The following is a 24,035-nucleotide window of genomic DNA, read 5'->3' on the forward strand; positions in this document are numbered from 1 at the left end:
AAAGTAGTTTATTTATCACAAACTAACCCAACAATGGATGCATGGATTACCATAATGCAACTCCATAATAGTGATGTTGGCAGATATTAACCCTCATGTCGTCCTCGGGTCAAAATGACCCGTTGTCCTACATCAGTGTTCTTTTTAATTACCCAAAATAACATGATTGATTCCACACAACGCTCTTTGCCAAGTACAAATCTCTACTTTCATTAATATTGGGGTGTCTTATTCAATTTTATAGCATTTGGAGAAAACAAAGTGTTTTTTTAATAGTTTTGAGTAAAAGTTGACATATTCCAGTCTGTGATTATCATCAACATCCATTCCTCTAATTTTATTCTAAATAATTCCTAATTTCTGCTTTTCTCACTCAAACATTAGGTATAATTTCCTATAAATGAGGTTTATTGACCATAAATTCCAAAAATAACTGTAACAAAGTCAAAGTTATAAGTTGGTGTAATGTATTGTTAAAGGTCAAAAAAGTGACAAAAACTGAAGGAAATTTAAACATTCATACAAAGCCTCAACAAAAGTGTTGATTTTCAATTTTAACGGGAAGACAACACAAGGGTTAAGAAAAGTATTGCGTCAGTCAAACAATGTTCCATAGACATAAATGTTGTTTCTAGTTTAAACCCGTTTGCGCCGGATGCTTCGCGACGACCATCTACCGCCAGTTACTGCGTTGCGCAACTCTGACCCTCCCGCCGGCTGCTGCGTGGCTCAGCGTTTTGTATTTGTCGTCTTTCATGACGTGTGCAGCAGAGAACGTCATTGGTTCAAATACACATGAGGCGGGTCTTGTTGGCCATGTGACCACTAAAATGTACTGTAGGTTGCTGAAAATCACGTCAATCAACTAGACGTACATATGCGTTTGTTTATGAATGTTTGAGAGACGAGCGAGAAAACGGCTCCGAGGCAATCAGGAGGATTTAGACAGCGAGGGCGGGGACGTTGAGGTGGAAGATAGTGAGGAGTTGGGAGGGAGAATGTCTTCATCATAATCTACCACTTCCTCTGTCGGAGCCGTTTTCTCACTCGTCTCTCAAAACTCCATAAACAAACGCACATGTTTGTCTGGTTGATTGACGTGATTTTCAGCAAACTACGGTACATTTTGGTGGTCACGTGGCTTGGAATAGCCAACAAGACCCGCTCATGTGTATTTGAACCAATGACAGTGCGTTCTCTGCCGCACGCGTCATGGAAAGACCGACCAGTACAAAATGCTGCGCCACGCAGCAGCCGGCAGGAGGGTCAGAGTTGCGCAACGCAGTAACCGGCGGTAGATGTGTCGTCGCGAAGCATCCGGCGCAAACGGGTTAAGATAGAGCTCTACAGCATGGCACCTCACTAACTCACTCTCTTGGTTTTTCTCTGTTGATAGAAACGGAGAGGAAGAGGAGTCAAACGTCACCGCTGTCAGCACTGTGACAAATCCTTCACAACATCAGGAAATTTAAAGATCATCAGAGAGTTCACACTGGAGAGAAACCGTACAGCTGTGATCAATGTGGGGAAACATTTTCTCAGAGTGGTAGCCTTAAAACTCACCAGCGCATTCACACTGGAGAGAAGCCGTACAACTGTGAACAATGTGGGGAAACCTTTCTCATAATGATAGCCTTAAAAAACATCAGCGCATTCACACTGGAGAGAAGCCGTACAGGTGTGAACAATGTGGTGAAACGTTTTCTCACAGTAGTAACCTTAAATCTCACCAGCGCATTCACACTGGAGAGAAGCCATACAGCTGTGAACAATGTGGGGAAACCTTTTCTCATAGTAGTACCCTTAAAACTCACCAGCGCATTCACACTGGAGAGAAGCCGTACTGGTGTGAACATGTGGGGAAACCTTTTCTCAGAGTAGTAACCTTAAAAAACACCAGCGCATTCACACTGGAGAGAAGCCGTACTGGTGTGAACAATGTGGGGAAACCTTTCTCAGAGTAGTAACCTTAAAAGACACCAGCGCTTTCACACTGCCTCGTTGTGAACCATGTTTCAGAGCCAAGCTGTTTCCTCCTCCTCATGCCCTGATAGCTGTGTTGTTATATTCTGATCTTCTCTCCACATGGAAGGTGACCAGCAGTAACTTTATCTTCTGAGCAGCATGTATGTTATTGTGGATCAGTTGGACTGTTTTCTGCCTTTCCTCAGAACCCTTTACCATTTAGGCACCAGAATCGGTGCCTGAACCCATCCTTTTAAAAAATACTTTTTTTAAATGTATATATTTAAATAAAAAAAGGAGCACAAAAAGACAGTCAGCTAAAGTTAAGAACTGCTTGTTTATTACTACTATTACTATATGGTCCAAATGAAATGTAAAAAAAAAAAGTAATATTTCTCCAGTAAATTGCTGGTCAATGACAAAAATAACCACTATATGGAAAGGCAGCGCTGGTGTTTCAGTAGCACCAAATCCCCGTTACTATTCGTCCGATAGATACCGGGTGTTAAGGCACCGGCGCCGTACTAGCACCAGGTTTCGGTACCCAACCCTAACCACAATGTACCCACCGTGGAAGGAGAAGGCCCAAAGGAGAAACATTAAGACATTTAAAGATGTTTTGTTGAAAACGTAGACATGTTTGAAACTTTTATTTTGGTAAAAACTTTCTTCTCATCTCTATAAATATAAAAAAAATTTTGGGCTGACAAGAAGTCAGTGTAATTTTCTTTTAAGGAATACATTTTTGTCACCCTTATATATTTCTAAACTCCCAAAAGTTGGTAAAAACTCTAACCTTTGAGCATTGAGTTTAATAAGCGCAAATTCAATATTTGTTTAAATTGTCCTCTCCTCATTACCAACATACTAGAAGTCAGCCATTTTGAATTGTACGCTCTCAAATTATTGTTTTGTAGTTTAACATGTTTTCCAACTTGGTGGAATTTCATTTAATAATCTTTGTCTGACATTTCATATTTTCCGTGACTGAATGTGGTTTTAAATCTATTGAGGTCTGTTCAGACTGAAATTAAAGACCCTGATGATGTTTTACAAAATCAGATAATAGAAAGCAAACTTGTAAATAACATCAAGGATTGAATTGTTTTAAATGTTTTGTAATGTGGAACAATTAAATACATTAAAAAAATTAAACAAGGCCTCGTGCTGATTATTTCCCAGCCAACATGTACATATGGGCCCCATATGGGTTACAAATGGGCTCAATGGGTACCAAGTGGGCATGGGCTTTAACTGGGCAAAATGTCTGGGCCCCATAGGGGATATGAGTGGGCAAAGTGGGCATGGGATGGAAGTAGGCGATTTATGTGGGCCCCATGTGGGTTACCTAACATGAGACCCACATGGAAAGCCCATGAGGGCCAACTCTAAGGGCCCCATAGGGGATATGAGTGGGCAAAGTGGGCATGGGATGGAAGTAGGCGATTTATGTGGGCCCCATGTGGGTTACCTAACATGAGACCCACATGGAAAGCCCATGAGGGCCAACTCTGAGGGCCCCATAGGGGATATGAGTGGGCAAAGTGGGCATGGGATGGAAGTAGGCGATTTATGTGGGCCCCATGTGGGTTACCTAACATGAGACCCACATGGAAAGCCCATGAGGGCCAACTCTAAGGGCCCCATAGGGGATGTGAGGTGGCAAAGTGGGCATGGGATGGAAGTAGGCGAGTTATGTGGGCCCCATGTGGGTTACCTAACATGAGACCCACATGGAAAGCCCATGAGGGCCAACTCTAAGGGCCCCATAGGGGATATGAGTGGGCAAAGTGGTCATGGGATGGAAGTAGGCGATTTATGTGGGCCCATGTGGGTTACCTAACATGAGACCCACATGGAAAGCCCATGAGGGCCAACTCTAAGGGCCCCATAGGGGATATGAGTGGGCAAAGTGGGCATGGGATGGAAGTAGGCGAGTTATGTGGGCCCATGTGGGTTACCTAACATGAGACCCACATGGAAAGCCCATGAGGGCCAACTCTAAGGGCCCCATAGGGGATATGAGTGGGCAAAGTGGGCATGGGATGGAAGTAGGCGAGTTATGTGGGCCCCATGTGGGTTACCTAACATGAGATCCACATGGAAAGCCCATGAGGGCCAACTCTAAGGGCCCCATAGGGGATATGAGTGGGCAAAGTGGGCATGGGATGGAAGTAGGCGATTTATGTGGGCCCCATGTGGGTTACCTAACATGAGACCCACATGGAAAGCCCATGAGGGCCAACTCTAAGGGCCCCATAGGGGATATGAGTGGGCAAAGTGGTCATGGGATGGAAGTAGGCGATTTATGTGGGCCCCATGTGGGTTACCTAACATGAGACCCACATGGAACCCATGAGGGCCAACTCTAAGGGCCCCATAGGGGATATGAGTGGGCAAAGTGGTCATGGGATGGAAGTAGGCGATTTATGTGGGCCCCATGTGGGTTACCTAACATGAGATCCACATGGAAAGCCCATGAGGGCCAACTCTAAGGGCCCCATAGGGGATATGAGTGGGCAAAGTGGTCATGGGATGGAAGTAGGCGATTTATGTGGGCCCCATGTGGGTTACCTAACATGAGATCCACATGGAAAGCCCATGAGGGCCAACTCTAAGGGCCCCATAGGGGATATGAGTGGGCAAAGTGGTCATGGGATGGAAGTAGGCGATTTATGTGGGCCCCATGTGGGTTACCTAACATGAGACCCACATGGAAAGCCCATGAGGGCCAACTCTAAGGGCCCATAGGGGATATGAGTGGGCAAAGTGGGCATGGGATGGAAGTAGGCGATTTATGTGGGCCCATGTGGGTTACCAACATGAGACCCAAATGGAAAGCCCTTGTGGGCCAACTCTAAGGGCCCCAAAGGGGATATGAGTGGGAGAAGTGGGCATGGGATGGAAGTAGGCGGACATGTTACATGTTCCTCTTATTTTTAGAGCACTACTGGCCAAAGGTTAGGCAGCTTTCTGATGCTGTGTTGTTGTTTTTTTAATGTTTTTTTTCTACAGAACTCTGTTATTTTTTGCATCTTAAAAACATCTAAATCCCAGTTAAACATTGGTGGACTATCTTTTATAATCATAATTAATGTAAATACAGACATATGATAGGCTTACATGGACATGTGAAACATTCTCAGTTCAGAATAAATCAGGGTATAAACCCTGATTAAGATCTACAGGTTATAATTTCCTTCTTAATAACTCTGTGACTGTAGACATGAAAGCAACAAAATTCAGGAGTGCTGTAACAAGGTGGACTGCCGTTGGTGTTAGACTGGATTGCTCTGTATTCATACAGTCAATATTACAGTCAAACTTGCAAAACAACGTGACAGCATTGTCATCAGCATTGTCTGCTGTGGCATGTTTGGCAGGTAGGCCTAGCGTGTGGTTGGACAGGCTTGTAAGGAGAGCTGGTTCTGTGGTTGGCCAGACCTGATTAAACTCTTTTACTAGGATTTTAGTGCTCTCTTACCTCTGACACATCACATTGCGGGGGGAAAACACAACACAAGTAAGCAGCTGCAGTTCTATGGGGCTGAAGCGGAATGGAATGGCCAGGCAGGTTGAAGCTGACAATTGTCTACAACAGCAATTCCTCAACACTATAGAAGGGCCGGGATTCTGTAGGCCAATGCATTTTGACCGCCAGATTCCAAACTCTATAATCTCTCAAGATAATATATCTTTTAGAAAAACGAAATAACACCAAAATGTACAATTTATCGAGTTCAATTATACACTGAGTAGCCCAGGTGTCAATAATTCATATCATGGCCTAGTAAAATGTAATTATTTTCATATCTGAAAAAAGATGGTATCGAAATTCATTCAACATAACTCATAACAGGCAAAAAAAGTATCTTATTTGAACATTTATATCCTAACCTAGCCTGGCACTGCCTATGTTGGCTTCTGCTGTGGTGGCAGCGCTGCTCGGACCGTGGCCCAGTGCCCTTTTCCCTTCTATAAACTCGGCTCTCAGCTTCATGAAATTTCTCTGAATAAATTTACTGTTGGTGCACTCATTGGAGCGGATGTGTGCAGTGAATCCAGCCAGTTTGAGGATGTGTGAAGTTATATAAACACGTAGGCAACCACCGGCCACCTAGCTACATGGAGCCTACCGCTCCTTCCACAGAGAGAGCGCCCGGCGCTGCCTTCTGATTCAGAACAGAGTCCATTTACACCGTATTTATTGTGGTATCCTGCTTTGCCGACTCTGGCTTTGCCTTCGGTCTATCGCTGATGCTCACACTTGTTGCTCTACACCGCTTAAAGTTTCTCTGATAGAGACGCTTATAGTTACCAAGCAAATATGACAGTGTATGGCAGAAATAGGAGAAAGTGATTTTATTTTGTTTGCCTTGTGTGAAGGCTAATGTATAAACAAACTGTTTTAAATGAAAATATAGACTTTCTGTGAAAAGTCAGATACCGGCAGGATTGTATTTTTTCATCCAGCAAAGTTATTTCATATATAAATTTAAAAGCAGTCAAAATGACCGTCATGGCTGTTCAGTATTAAGCCACTGGATAGCCTATAGATTTCACAGTAATAATTGTATAGACAAGAATAAAACAAAAGAAAAAAAAAGAATAATTGATACGTATTACGTACATATACGAACGTAATACGTATCAATTATTATTTTTTTCTTTTGTTTTATATATATATATATATGCTGGCCAGGCTTTTTAAAAATAAGAGTTCAGTTTAAACGCATGCGTATTGCAACATACTATAACGGTCACACTGCGCGCTTTTATTTTGAATTTTAACGGATCAGCGCCGACAGCAGCAGTAGCAGAGCAGACGTCGCAGCAGCAGCTCGCTCTCAACACTGGTGAGTAGCATACCTGTCTCTCTGTTATGTAAAATAATGTAGACGTCTTGCATTACACCATCATTACTATCTATCGAAGTAATGTGAGCTAGTTTAAAACAATGGGGAATTTACAAAAATGCTTGTTAGAACTAAGCTAATGTTGAGTGTTTTAGCTAGCTGACTTTAGCTAACGTTAGTAGTTAGGCCTAATCAACCCAGTTAGTCGACATAACGTTACTGGTTTTATACAGCCCCTCTCGAAACCAATGGCAGAATAAACTATTTGGAGGCAGTATTCTAAACCATTTTGAATACAAAAATGCAAGCTGAATTAGCTCAGCAGCCACATTGGGCGGCTCTTTTTTTTTTTTGCCTCTGCCGCTTTTTTCTTTTTAGTTTTGTGTGAATTAGTTAAAAGACATTTGTTAATATTGTACAAAACAAGCTGTGTAAGCTGTGATGAAGCTTGTGTTACATAAAGTAATTGTTTAAGCTATATCCGTTTCAGCTGCAGTTGTATGAATCTAGGTTTGAATCTATGAATCTAGTTTGTTTTTCCTGAGTGGGTATTCTTTTTAAGAAAATGCTGTCTTTCTCAGTGCAAACTCAATAAGTCTCCATTTTTTTTACTGGAATCTTGTTTGTGTACTTCATAATGTGTGTTGTAATGACAGTGTCTCCCCAACCCTTATGCAATCACTGCTGCAAATAAATGCAATGCAAATGCAATACATGTATTAAGTGTGGGGGAAAAAATCTAAAATCCACCAGCCATTTTCATTTGCAACAATCTCAAAAAAGGCTGCAAAATCCTGGAGGGCCTGGTTAATGGATATTTCTGACAATTTAACTAGACTGACATTTAACAGCCATGCTGGCTCTTTGTTAAAATTAATCATTCAGTTTAGTTCAAATCCAGAAGCATTCTTCTGCAATAGTATATCTAGGCCTATCAGTGTTCATCCTAGCTCTTATTTATGAGAGTGCCCTTATTTAACATCTTAATGTAGCTGCCAAGGAGTTTAATTATAGTCTTATCAGGTAATATGTGTGAATGCACTTGTCATAATTACTAAGAAAAAATATGACAAATATTTCTTGGCTAGCTATATCGTTTTCATCTGCAAGTGTGTTAAAATTGTCAATTTAACCTGAAATTGGGTGGGTGAATGTTTAAACAGTACTTACCTGTGCAAAAACATGAACTCTAAAAGATAAAAGACTCCATGTTGACTTCTCTCAACCTTTGTCTTCCTGTCACATTTAGATTTGTCCAGGTCACAGTTGTTCAAACACTGTTGAAAAGTGTTCTTCTTTACCACGTAAGTAATTTAAATGTAATAGTTTCCCATTTATGCATGATTTATCTGTTGTCAGTTAATGCTCATTGGTCATTTTTCAGTTCTGATATTATTGCACTTGCAAGCTCAAAAACTGTTTTAGGCCACGTGAAGTGCATGATGGTGGACAGTGGCTGCCTCTCTCTGCTCACTTTCATTCATTTTGTAAGCATGTGTGTGTAAGATGAGGAAGGAAAGAACAGGGTCAGCAGAATGTCCAGTTCTAGTGTGTTGATGGATGGCCACAAAATTGGATTAAATTAGATAGAATAGTTTTGTTTGTTTAAGCGTACTTCTGAACTAATCTTAACCCTTGTGCACCCCTTCAAAAAAGTAATGTAGAAATCCCTCTCTGAAAAAATGTTCCCCTAAAGTGCTGTAAAAGTATTTTTATGTTTTTCCACTTTTATTGAATCAGATCTTTTCACCAACTGATGTCCCAATCATAGCTATTATATTTTATTAATTTCAAAAATAATTTTATCAGTTTAATGCCATTTTTGGAAAATACAACCAGATTTCCTTGTGAAATAAACACAAATATTTTAGCCACTGAGTAGTGGGTAATTTTCTTTTAAGTTTCCCAGTTAGTGATGTTAAGTTGAACCCCTTCAAAGAAGGCTAAGATTTGAATTTGAATTTAGATTATTAGACCTATTTTACATTTTTTTTTTTTTTTTAGTGGGCTTTGTTTTTCATGGGAGGCCTACCCGTTTCCTCAAACCAACGAAATGTTGATGTAAAACAAGCCATTTTACATGTGGGAAACACTATTGTGTCCTATGTATTGTAGTGAAATGGATTACTTCCATGGCAATTCAAGGACAAGGAGGAGGATAATCAAAGCTAGAGTGCAGCAGCATTTAATGGCCCTTGCCATGGAGGCTGTGGACCAGGCAGAATACGCTGTGGACCAGGCAGTGCTGGGGGTGGACCAGGCAGATCAGGCTGTGGACCAGGCAGTGCAGGCTGTGGACCAGGCAGATCAGGCTGTGGACCAGGCAGATCAGGCTGTGGACCAGGCAGTGCTGGGGGTGGACCAGGCAGATCAGGCTGTGGACCAGGCAGTGCAGCCGGTGGATCAAGAAGTGCATCCGGTGGACCAAGAAATGCAGACAATGGATCCGGATGTGCAGATTGAGGAATATACGGAGAACGATGCTGATGAGGCTATAAATCTGCAGTTGGATTTTGACAGTGATGTTGATGACTTGTATATGTGTAGTGATAGTGATGAAGATCCTGCCTGTGATTTTACTGAAGAGGAACCCCACTCTGATTTGAATAGGAAATTAGCTGAATGGGCAGCTAACCGTCAGGTGTCTCATTCTGCACTGTCAGAGTTACTAGCAATACTCTTGGAGACAGGTCTGGATGTACCCAAGGATCCCAGAACTCTCCTTGGTACAGTGAAAGATTGTAAGGTCAAAGACATGGGAAAGGGAAGTTACTACCACTTTGGGCTTGCAAGTGCAATACTCTCTGAACTGAAAATGACAAATGAGCATGAACTGACAACAGACACATTGACTATTCGTGTGAATGTTGATGGGCTGCCGCTTTCAAGGAGCTCTAATATGCAGCTGTGGCCTATATTAGGTCAAATAGTTGAACTACCAAAAGCAAAAGTGTTTACCATAGGTGTATATGCAGGTCCCTGTAAACCTGAATCTGTAAATGACTATATGCATGATTTTATTGAAGATTTAAAAGCCATCACAACAACTGGTGTAATATTAAGTGGGAAACAGTACAATGTCACACTTCCTGATGCTTTTATTTGTGACACTCCAGCAAGAGCTTTTTTAAAATGTATCAAAGGTCATGGTGGCTATAGTTCTTGTGAACGTTGCACACAACATGGCATTTATGTTGACAATAGAGTTGTGTTTCCAGATATGGATTGCAGCCTGAGGACAGACACTCAGTTTGAACAAATGTCTGATGAAGACCACCATCACTCTAAATCACCTCTCCAGGGGTTAGGGATTGGTATGGTTTCTGCTTTTCCTCTGGACTACATGCATTTAATTTGCTTGGGCATTGTGCGAAAATTGATTGCTCTGTGGTTTAAGGGGCCATTGCAATGTCGGGTTTCATCTTCTGTCCTTTCCGCCATCTCTGATCACTTGAAACTGTGTAGACAAAGCTTACCCCGGAGCTTCTCCAGAAAGCCAAGGTCTTTGTCCGAGTACAGCCAGTGGAAGGCTACAGAATTCAGGCAGTTCTTATTATATACAGGGCCAGTTGTGCTTTTTCAAAGGTTGCCCAATCAACATTACAAAAACTTCATGGTTTTGTCATGTGCTATGAGAATACTTCTGTCCCCTCTGTGTAGAGAGTTCTGTGGTTTTGCCAGAAAATTGTTACGATTCTTTGTTACCAACTTTGCTAAGATATATGGGACTAAATTTCTGGTTAACAACACACACAGTCTTATACATTTAGCAGATGATGCTGAAAAATATGGCCCTCTGGATTCAGTTTCATGTTTTCCTTTTGAGAATTATTTGGGACAGTTGAAAAAAATGGTGAGAAGACCACAGGGTCCTGTGCAACAAATTGTCAGACGTGTCTATGAAAGGCAATTATTTCCTCACGTTTCAAAAGACATTCCTGAAGGTGTTGAACTGAAACAGCCCCATGTATCTGGACCACTGCCAGCAGATTTTTCCATGCATCAGGGTGTTCAATATAAAATGTATAAACTCAAAGACACAATCATCTCAAACTCCAGTGGTTCCAACTGTTTTGAACTGAGAGGCAGAGTTGCAATTGTGAGGAATATTGTACATTCCACTGCAGAAACACATATAGTGTATGAACTTTTTGAAACAGTGGCATGTTTTTTCAACTACCCCATTGATTCGACATGTCTTGGAGTTTGTTTACTATCAAAACTGTCTGGTCAGCTTGCCAGTGCTCCAGTAACAGACTTTACAAAACCACTGCTGTTATTGCCTCTTCAGAAAATGTTTGTGGCGTTGCCTCAACTACACAGCACATAACATAATGAACTTTGCAGGATGCCCTCATTCAGTGTGGTGGAGTTTGTGGATGAAATTGACCCTGATGGCTGCAAGAAGGTGGACATCATTCCATCCGAATGGTTCGAGGGCACCGACGGAAAATTATGCTGGTGGCCACCAGCCACATTGCTCAATGTGACCAAGGCCGTGAAAGAGGGCACACCACCAGCTCAAAACTGGATTCTGTGTAATATGCGTGTGATGGGAAATGCAGGTAACTTTAATTTTCCTAATTAACTACTGCTCTATTTCTAAATCATCATTACAAACAGGCAAGATCACACCAAACCAATTAAATTGATTTCAGTCCTCACACATGTCATAGTTGCTCTCGGTGTGCTCTTGATTGCATACCTGCAACCACACTATCCCTCTGCAGATTAGACATCTGCTTCATATTATGTATACTGTATGTGCATGTTTTTTTTCAATTCATACTGCTACATACAGATGTGCACTGTGATACTCTCTGCAGCTCATATCTGTGTGACAGTAGAAGAAGAGGAAGACTGACTAGTTTATAAGCCGTCACACTTCTATCAAGTAAATTCCTGACCATGAGTTTGCACATTTACAGCAGTGATTGTATTTTACAGTGGTCATTGTATTTTACAGCTACTTATGCGGAGGCCAGGGTAAAGCTTCATCAAGCCGAGTATACATCCGACCTGACAGACACCGAAGATGGCTTGATAAAGAGAAAGTAGGTGTTTGTGGGGGAATACAGGTTAAATGTAATTTCCATAATATAGTCAGTAGGTATGGTTTACCTTAAATATCTTCATATTAACCTCTCTAGGGCAAGGTCAAAACTCTTCCAGAGTCAGAGCAAGCAACTAGAATCAAGTGAGCATTCTGATTCAGAGGACGAACTTCCACCCACTCCCCCAGAAAAACACCTTTGGCCAGCAGCAAATAAAATGACCAGCCAGATTACCAGCCCCACTGCCCAGCGAGTTGCCAGTTCCACTGTCCACCAGATCGCCAGCCCCACTGCCCAGCGAGTTGCCAGTGCCACCGTCCAGCAGATCGCCAGCCCCACTGCCCAGCGAGTTGCCAGTGCCACCGTCCAGCAGATCGCCAGCCCCACTGCCCAGCGAGTTGCCAGTGCCACCGTCCAGCAGATCGCCAGCCCCACTGCCCAGCGAGTTGCCAGCCCCAGTTGTGAAGCCATGTTCTCTAAACTTCTTACAATTGTAGAAGAAATTAAGGAGACCCAGAAGGTTCATGGTAAGATGCTAAATGCCTTGCTGAAGAAGCAAGATACATCAGTGATGGAGGTTCCTGATGGTGTGGTTTTCCCACTGCAAACTCAAGCAGACGTTGAGGCGCTTGAGGAGCTACTGGGGGACCGCAGTCTAATGTCTGCTGTTGTAGGTATTTATTTATTTATTTATTTCCTTATGGTCTTGGCAGTTATTGTAAGCCTTTTTTTCTCCTTTTGGTTCTCATTCCTAGGTTGCCATGGTGGCAGACATAGGGGGCACAAATGTAGATGACGCAACGAGACGAATGATGAAATACATTCTGTCAAACGAGCTGGCATTGGACTACAACATGTTTGGCCGTCACGGGAAAAAGAAGTTTAAGGACTTGTGTCTTTTCAACGTTCTGTATGGTAAGTAAATCAGAGAAGTTCTACAACTATTGAAAATAATTTGTTGAAAAACATTCCATCTGCAAGGATTAAGGCTGAATCCTATTTCTCCATCTTACCCCTGCCCCTTACTCCTTACCACTAGCCCTTGGCCCTTGACACCGAGTGGTAAGGGCTAGGAGTGAAAACATACCCCTATGAAATGGGACACCACTTTTTTTAAATCATCATACAGTATTGATCACAAACTTCCAAGATGCTGTCTGTAAGTGTGTCTATATGTTGATTGTGTGGGTTTTGACAACAGTGTCGTGCATTTAAATATTTAGTTATTTTTTTGTTCCCTTGGTGGTGGTGGTGCAGATGTTCTTATCTGTGTAGTACTTAGGTATTACTTTTTTTCAGTGAAATATTTTTTCTTGCTTTAATCCCTGTATCTGTTTGCGGCCCACATTTCATTGTATGGACTTACATTATTTTGAATACGCACCAGTAAGGTAGGGAGCACGGTGGCATTTTCAAATTAAAGTAAATTAGAGGAAACATTTTTCACAAGATTAAATGCAAGGAACATCCTGGACTGCACTATTTTGAGAACTGCTCATCTAATTATTTTTAATACTAAATATGTTTAAATCAACATATAAATAGCAATCTTTTTATACAAATAATGCTGGTTATATTGGCATTTCAAACCTGAAGCCTGCATTTTACAATTGAAGCCTCAACTAAAGTGTATCAGCTATTGCTTTTAATGTATTTTGGCATTTTAATGTGACAAAATTATTTGTACACACCTAACAAAGCTCCTAGATATTAATTATGATTATGAGGGAAACTGTTTTAAGTTCAAATACTTCATAAATACATAACATATCCTTCATACTTTTGCTAATATAGCACTGAATTTGGCAATTTTCTAATTCTAAATGGTGTTTAAAGAGTATTTTTAATGTTAACTCATACTGTCAACCAAATTTGTTTTACAGAGGCTCTTAAGAAGAATTCGTTGACTGCACAGGTGAACCAGCAGGAGGCAGAGAGGGCACTGTCGAAATGGTTCACTGGGGCAAGAGACAGAGGAGGACGAAGGTTATCTAGACAGCCAGTGCCAAATTAAACAGAACTGAGCAGTGGTGGAATGTGAGTGCAGAACATTTGTATTCAGCTAAAAGTAGATTTAAACTGTTAAAATATTTATAATTTTTCATCAATATTTTTATCACATGTTAAAAAATATTGACACACTGTTATTTTCATTAATGAATATTGATCATTTTGTCTATCAACAAAAACTTTCTAAATAAAAAGTTGAAATCAGAGAATGTGGCCATTTTTAAAGAACCTGACTCAAACTGGTAATTTTTTTTTTATTAATTGTTGCAGCTCTAGGATGGTTTAATCAAATTGTACTGAGTACTCAATTAGGATTTTTAAAAACATGTCTTGCCTAGCTGGGGCCCATCTAAAACCTGATGTAATCCTGCCTTAGACCCACATGGGCAATTGGCCCGGGGCCATGGAACCCTTGGACAATCCCACTTGCAACCCATATTTCAGCTCATACTTCCCCATGTAGGCCCCACATAAAGTTTTAAAGCTGGGACCAAGATGGGTCTTGTCTGTGTCGCCCATCTGGGGCCAGTTTAAAACCTGGTGCAATCCTGCTTTAGACCCACATGGGCAAGTGGCTTGGGGCCAACATGGAAACTGCGGACAATCCCATTTGCAACCCATATTTCAGCTCATACTTCCCCATGTAGGCCCCACATAAGATTTAAAGCTGGGACCAAGATGGGTCTTGTCTGCGTCGCCCATCTGGGGCCAGTTTAAAACCTGGTGTAATCCTGCTTTCGACCCACATGGGCAAGTGGCTTGGGGCCAACATGGAAACTGCGGACAATCCCACTTGCAACCCATATTTTAGCCCATACTGTCCCCATGTAGGCCCCACATAGGACTTAAAGCTAGGACCAAGATGGGTCTTGTCTGTTTTGCCCAGCTGGGGCCCATCTAAAACCTGGTGTGATCCTGCCTTAAACCCACATGGGCAATTGGCTTGGGGCCAACATGGAATCTGCAGACAATCCCCCATATTTCAGCCCATACTGGCCCCATGTAGGCCCCACATAGGACTTAAAGCTGGGACCAAGATGGGTCTTGTCTGTTTAGCCCAGCTGGGGCCCATCTACAACCTGGTGTAATCCTGCCTTAAACCCACATGGGCAATTGGCTTGGGGCCAACATGGAATCTGCAGACAATCCCCCATATTTCAGCCCATACTGGCCCCATGTAGGCCCCACATAGGACTTAAAGCTGGGACCAAGATGGGTCTTGTCTGTTTAGCCCAGCTGGGGCCCATCTACAACCTGGTGTAATCCTGCCTTAAACCCACATGGGCAATTGGCTTGGGGCCAACATGGAACCCGCGGACAATCCCATATGGGTATGATCTGACAATCCCACATGGGGCCCATGATTCTGCCCACTTTTTACCCACATGGGCCCGCATAAAAATGTTGGCTGGGTTGTGACTTGATTTGGTGGATTTATCCTTCCTGCTGTTTCTGTGTTTAAACTCCTTGATAAGAGAACGTTTCCATCCACTAAAAGTGCTGAAAGACTCAGATTATTATCTAAGTGTGTGACAACATTATGGGATGGATCCCTACAGAGATAGAGCTTTTAGTTAAGAGTAAGGTAATTTTAGTTTATCATAAAACATCACCAAACCCACCAGACTCCATTTAAATAATCACTATTTTTAGCGTGATAGAGCAGCATATCTCCACCAGACTCCATGTAAGTAATCACTGTATCTAAACAAAAGCATTTAGTAACTATTTGACATTGAAATCTTTGTCATATAAAATGCAACCCCCCCACCCTTTGATTGTTTCTATTGATGAGTGACAGTTCATATCCCTCAATCTGCACCAACTCCTGTTGTTTATATAGGACAGCTGAAGACTGTAAGGGCAGAGAGAGAGGGAATGACATGCAGCAAACGCCTTCTTCACCAACTGAGCTACCTGGCGTCCCACACCCACAATTCTAATGTTATTGGAACAAAACTTTCGCAAGGCAAAAACAATTACTTTATTGAAAAATAATAAAAATATAATACATTTTATTTAACAGCGCCTTTCTAAGCACTCAGGGTCGCTTTACAGACAAAAAAAAGACAGATACAGCAACTGAAAGTATAAACAGTTATGAAAAAATGACAGGAAGAGTGTATTTACAAATAAGAAAGCTGGAACAGGTGGGTTTTGAGTCTGGTTTTGAACAGGGGAGAGAGACGATACTGCGGAGGACAGGTGGGAGTGAGGTCCAGAGCTGGGGAGCAGAGCAGCTGAAGGCTCTGTTCCCCACCTACTCACTTAATGCTGGTTACATGATTCTAATAATCAACAATGCCAAAGGAATATGACAAAGTGTGATAAAAATTTTAATAAAGCATTGGCTTTTTCCTTGCAAAGGTTTTTTTTCCCAATAACATTTACAAGCATACCGTTAGTTACGGTGCCTGTGATTGTCACAATGTGGAGAGCTGATACTTGCAGGTAGTGTGGCCGAGTGGTCTAAGGTGCTGGATTAAGCTCCAGTCTATCTGGAGGCGTGGGTTCGAATCCCACCACTGCCTTTTGCAAATATTACATAGCTGGAAGCCAAGCAATGTGGTCTCTTACAGCTGTGTCATTTGGGCTGAACTTGGTGAAGTAACTAGAATCATCCATCAATCACCTTGCTGAGATTGTTCCTTGTTAACCTGAGGTTCAACGATTGGTGAAACCTTCCTTTCCAGCACTTTGGAGTAGAAAATCAACAAATAATTGCTATAGTTAATCGTGATCTCTAATTGTCGTTATCATTTTGGCCATAATCGTGCAGCTAAAAGAGATTTTATCAAACCAGATTGGGCAAGTAACCTTTCTGCTAACTTCTTGTAAAAAAAGCAACTACACAACTCAAAGAAAGCTACTGCGATGGCTGGGAATCGAACCCAGTCAACTGCTTGGAAGGTAGCTATGCTCACCACTATACCACCATCACTGGGAACACAATGTTCACTTCAAATCTTGTAATACATCTGGGCATTGAGACTGGAAGTCCCTCCAGGGGGTCCTGTGTTATCACATTCACAAGAATGGGAAGTGCGTGTGTATGTGTGCTAGCTCCCTTTGATAGCTCAGTTGGTAGAGCGGAGGACTATAGAGGCATAAAGCTGAAATCTTTGGGTCACTGGTTCAAAGGAGCTCTCTTTTCCAGAGTTTCCCTTCAGGGATCAATAAAGTATTTCCAATTCTGATGTAGAGATGGACGGACGACCCAAAAGCATAATACTTCTTGCCGAGACATAACATGAAACAAAAAAAAGAGGTGGGGTAGATATGAGCGCAGAAATCCTTTTACGACAGGCTTCACGTGATATTCATGAAACGTTAGTATCAAGCCAATCAGAGCGTAAGAATGATCGTACATTGATAAATGCAGCGGCTGGAAAGCGACTTGATTTTGCCACTAAGAAGTGATAGTAGTATTGTGATGAATTAGCCTCGCGCGTGACACTCTTTTCCATCATATTCCATAAATAAACCAGATTATTCAATCCATTCCTCTACTTATATGCAAAGTAGTCTCATCCAGGACCTAAAGCACCCTAAGCGAGAATCATAAACCTAGACCAATGAACCAGGAGAGTCATGTCCTGCTCATTGTTCCTCATATCTTTTCACAGTTTTTTTCTATTGCGTGCAGTTGAAGCAGGATATGAAAAATGCCAACATGCTGTACTACAATTGTGCTGGCTCCTAATCTGGGTTAATTTAACAATAAACTGGATTTAAAGTACAGATTTGGGTTGGAACAGCACCTTGCTTCAGGGCTCATCCGGGAGTTGAACCCGGGACCTCTCGCACCCGAAGCTAGAATCATACCCCTAGACCAACGAGCCACGTAAGCATAGCTTATTAGCACTTTCCCATCAAGTAAATGTGACCAGTCAGTGACTCGAAAGCCAACCGTTAAGAAGTTTGTTTGGCATGTGGTGTTTTATGGCAACACTGCCAGACTGAGCTTTCTGATTATATTGGACGAAAGACTACTTTTGAAGCAAAACATTTTACCAACATTGGAGCTTGAATTTTTTGGTCAAAAGTGACAGCAGATAAGCCTAGTTTCCACCATCTATTGGACGACAGACTACTTTTGTCAAAATTAGAAATTTAATATTGGTAAAAAAGAAATGCAGTTTGAAAGAGGAAATGCAGCTTGGATTTGTCACTGACTTGAAAGACTATGGTCAGGTAGATTGGCATGGGGTCTTTTCATGGCTCCACTGCCCGACTCAGCTTAACAATCTCATTTGACAACAGGAAGAATTTGATACAAAATATTTTACCAAAACAAAGACTTGATTTTGTCACTAAAAAGTGAAAGTATAATATAACAGCTCTCCACATGACACACACAGGGACTGTGACTAACATTACATTTGTTAATATCACCAGACATAAGGCCAGTTGGGTTATCTTTGGGCTGCTCTATGGTCTTCTGCAGAAGGATAAGTCCCAGAGTTGGCTCACTCCAGGTTATTTAAACAACAATCGTCCCTGGATGGACTTGAACCACCATCCTTTTGGTTAACAGTCGACTGCGCTGACCTATGGCGCCACAGAGACTGCGCCTGTCTGATGTTTTATGAGCGGGAGCTCGATCTGTTAAGTGTACAATGTGACACTGGTGGTTCGAAATTGGAACGCACCATAAAAGGACGTTATTACTTGCATTAAACCGTCATAAACACGCTCAAGTCATACATCGTTAGAAAGCTTAAAGTCTCATGATTCCATCGAGCCCACACACAAGCAATAAGGTGACTCACAACGGTTATAATCATGTTCTGAAGTAAAGCAAGACAGACAGATTTAAGTATAAAATGAATCTGCATCCATACCTGTCTGCTTGTGTCTTTAATCACAGCGGTGAAAGATCGCCGAAAACGTTGTTTTCCTCCTTCGTAAACATGTCAAACTATTAGAATATCCAAGCATTGTAATCCATAATTATCTGGTCCCCTCACAATCTTGTAGTTTCTGGCCAAGTTTCGACGCAAGAAATCTAGATAGTGCATCATTTCTCGGTTTTGATCGCGTGTAACTTTTTCCCTGTGCGCGCTAGGAATCATGCCGAGACATCATTGTAATCTGTGGTGCCAGCATGTCCGAGCATGATTCTATCAAGAGATACACTCAAACTAAGCCAATCATATCGTACAGCTCCCATTGGGCCCACGTGGGAAAGAATGACAGTAGAAGCCACCAATTAGAACATAAGGGCATAAAACTGGCATCCCTGTATAGCCAGTAAAGAGACGAGTTGAATGGTACCAGACATGGCCAACAAAAACCTATCCCTGAGTTCACTCCAACTGTCTGAAAGCCAAAAATATGGCCTTCTTATAGCATTTCAACATTTCATCAAATTATGATTACTTATTCCTATAAATCTATGTATCTACTTATTTTAGGCATGTGTGTGAGTGATGTGGATGTGTTTTTGTATTTCAGAAGTTATGTATTTAGCACTTTTTGGGCTTTTTTAGAAATAAGAAATTAGACAAACGCACAGACATATCTGTAGAAAAACATTCATATAAAATCCATTTTATAAGCAATTTTCTTCTGGATTTTTTCTGTTCTAAGTTGAGACATGTTGCTAGGGTACTATTTTAGTATATAGCAGTTGTAATATGCTTACAGTAGTGATTTTTATTAATTTTTTAGATGATTTACTTGGACGGAAATAGAAATTCTGTGTTCTAACCTCTGTAGCTCTGTGTCAATAAGGCCTAGTGTCACAATGCCACTAGAAACAACAAGCTGAGAGTGTTAGCTTCACAATGAACTCAGGGTCATCCCAGAGGGCCAAAGCATGTGGAAACTGCAGCATGTTTTAGGGGGTAAAAATTTAGGCGAGAAAATCATATATTTTCCAGTGTGCTTCAGCATTTGCTTTATGGCTTTTTGAGGTTGTGCTGCACATGTCTGCTTATTAGATTATCAGGCTATTTTCCTGTTACTCAGAATTTGGGGAAGCTGACTCATGTGGAAATGTAGAAGCTGGACGTGCATTGTATTGTTCTTACATGTCAATTGGATTCTGACTTTCAATTCAAATATTTGGCATCCAAGAAAGTTTCAGAACTGATGATGTATCAGTCATTGTGCTGGTGGTTTCTTGGTCACAGCAACAAGCTTGATCATTGACAGACAGTTGCACGCCACGTATCACAGAACTGTTGGGTGGGGCCTTATATGTTTGCTTGTATTACATCAAGTGACCTGCATACCAATGACTGCAAAGATTAATATGTACATGGCTTGCAGAACTGTACCTTCTAATAGACATAAGACCACTTGGGTTATCTTTGTGCTGCTCTATGGTCTTCTGCAGAAGTGTAAAGACCAGATTTGTCTCTCTCCATGTTACTTAAGCAACAAACGTCCCTGGGTGGACTTGAACCACCATCCTTTCGGTTAACAGCCTACTGCGCTGACCTATTGCGCCACAGAGACTGCGCCTGTCTGAGGTTTTATGAGCGGTAGCTCGATCTTTAAGCCACAAGCATTTGCTTTATGGCTGTCTGTTAAAACATGAACAGAGACAACTTCTCTTTGTTGAAGCATTATTACAATCAAGCATCAGGATATACATGGGGGGGGGCTCTGCTATGGCTGTGGTAATAAAAGAAATACATAACATTGTAAAGGCTACCATACACAAGGCATAGGAATCATATATGCTAGTAAATAATAACAATAAACCCAATATCTATTACATTATCTTAATGAGCAAGGACATTTAACAATGGCCATTATATCGAATCAGGCAGGTATAAGCTAGCTAACAGGTGTAACCTAGGTAACAAGTGAAGAACACAAACAAGCTAACTTTTAAATTTGCCAGAACTACAGACCAATACAACAACAGGCTTAAATGAACTGACAACATCAGTTCTAGGACTTACAGTTCTAAAAGACGCACACACAATCTCAGCTGGTTATCCTCCGGACAACTAGTCTCTTGCTCTTTTCTCTCACAATCACACCTGATATACGACTTTTAGTACAAAACTAAAGTAACAAGCCAATTTTGTAAAATGTAAGGAGTAGAAAGTGCAAATTGTAGTAGACTGCCTCAGTCTGTGGATCCTTATGGAGGAAGCTTGATTGATTGATATACTGCCTTATTTGTACCATAACAGAGATCTAATATTGTATTAAACCAGGTTGGGCAAGTAACCTTTCTGGTTACTTCTTGACAAATAGAGTAAGTAACATCACTCAACGAAAACTACTGCAAAGGCTGGGAATCAAACCCAGGTCAAGTGCTTGGAAGGCAGTTACCTAAAGCACCCTAAGTAAGTAAAAGGATTAATAAAGATAAGTCTAAGTCAATCTCAGAAAATAGTTTTAAAAAACTGAAAATCTTCAGGGGATGTAGCTCAGTGGTAGAGCTCATGCTTTACATGTATGAGGACCTGGCATCTCCAGCAGGTATTATGGTAGAGTCTTTAAAAGAGCTGCAGAAGATATTACCTCCTGTGGTAATCTGGCTGGTAGGGTTATAGAACGTAGTGGTAGACTAAGACCTCCTGTCACACAAACTAAGCGGTGTGCTCTTTCTTTTAAACCTCAGACTATCAGACAGCGCAACAAGCACTTTAAATGCACATGTTTACAGTCTCTATTTTACTGTATTTATGCACTTAAACTGTAGTATGTTTATAGTATTATGCTCCAGTTTTTAGAGGTGTTACAGCAGGTATGAGCACTGTAGTTTCCATTTTTATAGATGAAATAAACTGGACATGCTATTAGGTTTACTCTTCAGCAGATGGAAACCTTACATCCCAGACACTTGCTTTGCTAAACATCCACAGACTGGAAATAGACTTAGTGCTGATACAAATGATGAGATTTAGCAGAGGATGGTTTCAATCCATCGACCTCTGGGTTATGGGCCCAGCACGCTTCCGCTGCGCCACTCTGCTTTGCTGTTTGGGCTCAAGGGATGGAAAATTCTGTGATTCACATTTTGAGGGAAGGTGGCAACAAAGGTTCCAACAGCTTATGGGTGGCAAAGTTTAACATTTTGTAGACCTTGCAACTTGCGTATCACTCTGCTCAGCCTCCCTGGTCTACTCCAAGGTGGTGGAAAGTAAGCTTCAGCCAATCCTCCGCCAAGTTACCTGTTATTTGCAGGTAGTGTGGCCTAGTGGTCTAAGGCGCTGGATTAAGACTCCAGTCTCTCTGGAGGCGTGGGTTCAAATCCCACCACTGCCATTTGCATCTATTACATAGCTGGAAGCCAACCAAGGTGATGTCTTGCAGCTGTGTCGTTTGGGCTGAACTAGGAAAAGTAACTAGAATCATCCATCAATCACCTTGCTGAGATTGTTCCTTGTCAACCTGAGGTTAAACAATTGGTGAAACCTACCTTTCCAGCACTTTGGAGTAGAAAATCAAAAAATAATTGTGATAATTAATCGTGATCTCCATATTGATCAAAATAATCGTGATTATCACTTTGGCCATAATCGTGCAGCCCAAAGAGATCTAATGTTTAATCCAACCAGGTTGGACAAGTAACCTTTCTGCTGACTTCTTGTTAAAAAAGCAAGTAACATCACTCAAAGAAAGCTACTGTGATGGCTGGAAATCAAACCCAGGTCAACTGCTTGGAAGGCAGCTATGCTCACCACTACACCACCATAGCTGGACGATGGAATGTTCACTTCAAATCTTGTAATACATCTGGGCATTGAGACTGTGAAGTGCGCTCTATCACTGAGCTACAGGCCCAGTCAGAAATTCCCTCCAGGGGGTCCTGTGTTATCACATTAACAAGAATGGGAAGTGCTTTCATAAACATTGTTGACCTTTAATAGCTCAGTTGGTAGAAGCAGTGTCTTCCAGAGTTTCCCTTCACGGATCAATCAAGTATTTCTGATTCTGATGTAGAGATGGACAGCCGACCCAAAAGCATAATACTTCTTGCCGAGACATAACAAAAAAACAACAAGAAGGGCTCATTTATAGGTTTTATTGCTTACTTAGCCATATAATTGTAACATCATTTATTAATATAACATTAAAAATAATCACATGTTAGTCATATTTTTTATGAATTAATGTATTAAAAAAACTATTAAAGAAGATAAGGATAAACAAGATAAAGATAGGATGGCTGAGCGTTCCAAGGCTCTGCTTTCAGGTCGCAGTCTCCACTTGGGGCTTGGATTCAAATCCCACTTCTTACATGAATTGTTTCCTTCTAGAACTAATTTCAGAGACATGGTATTGGGAAGCTTGAATTCAGCTATTCTCTACATTATAGTGGACATTAATTTGCGCAAGATACTGAATTGAAAGTACAGCCGCACCTTTTGTGAGCATCTGCATTATCAACCCATGTAAAGTTACCATGTGTACACAGTAGACCTATCTACTGCTGTATTCATTGTTTGTGGCAAGAGCTTTAAAACCTATTCTTGACTTGCCTTGTTCCACATCCTGTGTAAACGCTTAGCTTACTAAATGACTTAAGTTAGCCTGTAATTGTTGTGTGCCTTCAATAGCATAAGTGTTAATATTATGGAAGAAGCTGCATGGCAAACCAATGTTGCCTTTCAGAACAGTGGTTCCATGGTGTAATGGTAAGCACTCTGGACTTTGAATCCAGTGATCCGAGTTCAAGTCTCGGTGGAACCTGGTTTTAAGCCGGAGTACTGGTGAAATAAAACAATCAACCTCTACACTGTCCACATCTAGGCTAACGGGTTCTTGGCTGTTTGACTGAAAACAGTATGTTGGTGGTGGCTGGTTGAACTGTGACCTGTACTTCTTTTTAACCTAAAAGAGCTCCAAATTTAGACTTAATTGAACATATTAAAGATATTTTCACTAGGTCATTATATTTTTGCAAGACAGACTTTGCTGCAGGAGGCGCTGTAGCTTAGTGGTTAAAGCGCCTGTCTCGTAAACAGGAGATCCTGGGTCCAAATCCCAGCAGTGCCTGGTTATCACTTAATAAAGTGTTTCCACATGGTTCGTGATACTTAACATGTGCAACAAAATGAAGCCTGATTTTCTAGATCACTAAAGTGACATGTGATGTTGTTTTGTACCATAACATTACATGTGTCCATGTAAAGCGAATGAAAGCCTTTTGTTGGAGGTGTTTTTGCAACTTTAGTGT

The 24,035-nt window shown here is 41.4% G+C and overlaps 1 protein-coding gene and 4 non-coding genes across 6 annotated transcripts; 4 read left to right on the plus strand and 1 right to left on the minus strand.

Moving 5' to 3' along the window:
- The first annotated feature begins 8,045 nt into the window (after positions 1-8,045).
- On the plus strand, positions 8,046-15,271 carry LOC116683328 (uncharacterized). Of its 2 annotated transcripts, XM_032509839.1 has the most exons (7): positions 8,046-8,125; positions 11,169-11,386; positions 11,788-11,875; positions 11,972-12,129; positions 12,322-12,545; positions 12,631-12,790; positions 13,759-15,271. In XM_032509839.1, exons 2-7 carry the CDS (start codon positions 11,170-11,172, stop codon positions 13,887-13,889), a joined length of 978 nt encoding a protein of 325 aa, XP_032365730.1. In that variant the 5' UTR covers positions 8,046-8,125; position 11,169; the 3' UTR covers positions 13,890-15,271. The 2 variants fall into 2 exon arrangements, with proteins under 2 accessions (XP_032365730.1, XP_032365729.1); XM_032509838.1 differs by having other exon boundaries at positions 11,972-12,545.
- Positions 15,272-17,655: 2,384 nt separating this feature from the next.
- trnap-cgg (transfer RNA proline (anticodon CGG)) lies at positions 17,656-17,727 on the minus strand. Its single transcript has one exon. It is a non-coding gene; the product is annotated as a tRNA-Pro (tRNA).
- A 4,311-nt stretch (positions 17,728-22,038) lies between these two features.
- trnal-aag (transfer RNA leucine (anticodon AAG)) lies at positions 22,039-22,120 on the plus strand. The gene has a single exon. It is a non-coding gene; the product is annotated as a tRNA-Leu (tRNA).
- Positions 22,121-23,476: 1,356 nt separating this feature from the next.
- trnaq-uug (transfer RNA glutamine (anticodon UUG)) lies at positions 23,477-23,548 on the plus strand. Its single transcript has one exon. It is a non-coding gene; the product is annotated as a tRNA-Gln (tRNA).
- A 233-nt stretch (positions 23,549-23,781) lies between these two features.
- On the plus strand, positions 23,782-23,854 carry trnat-cgu (transfer RNA threonine (anticodon CGU)). The gene has a single exon. It is a non-coding gene; the product is annotated as a tRNA-Thr (tRNA).
- The last annotated feature ends 181 nt before the right edge of the window (positions 23,855-24,035 follow it).

This window comes from Etheostoma spectabile, unplaced genomic scaffold, assembly GCF_008692095.1.
Source record: "Etheostoma spectabile isolate EspeVRDwgs_2016 unplaced genomic scaffold, UIUC_Espe_1.0 scaffold00018922, whole genome shotgun sequence".
Classification (NCBI taxonomy): Eukaryota; Metazoa; Chordata; class Actinopteri; order Perciformes; family Percidae; genus Etheostoma; species Etheostoma spectabile.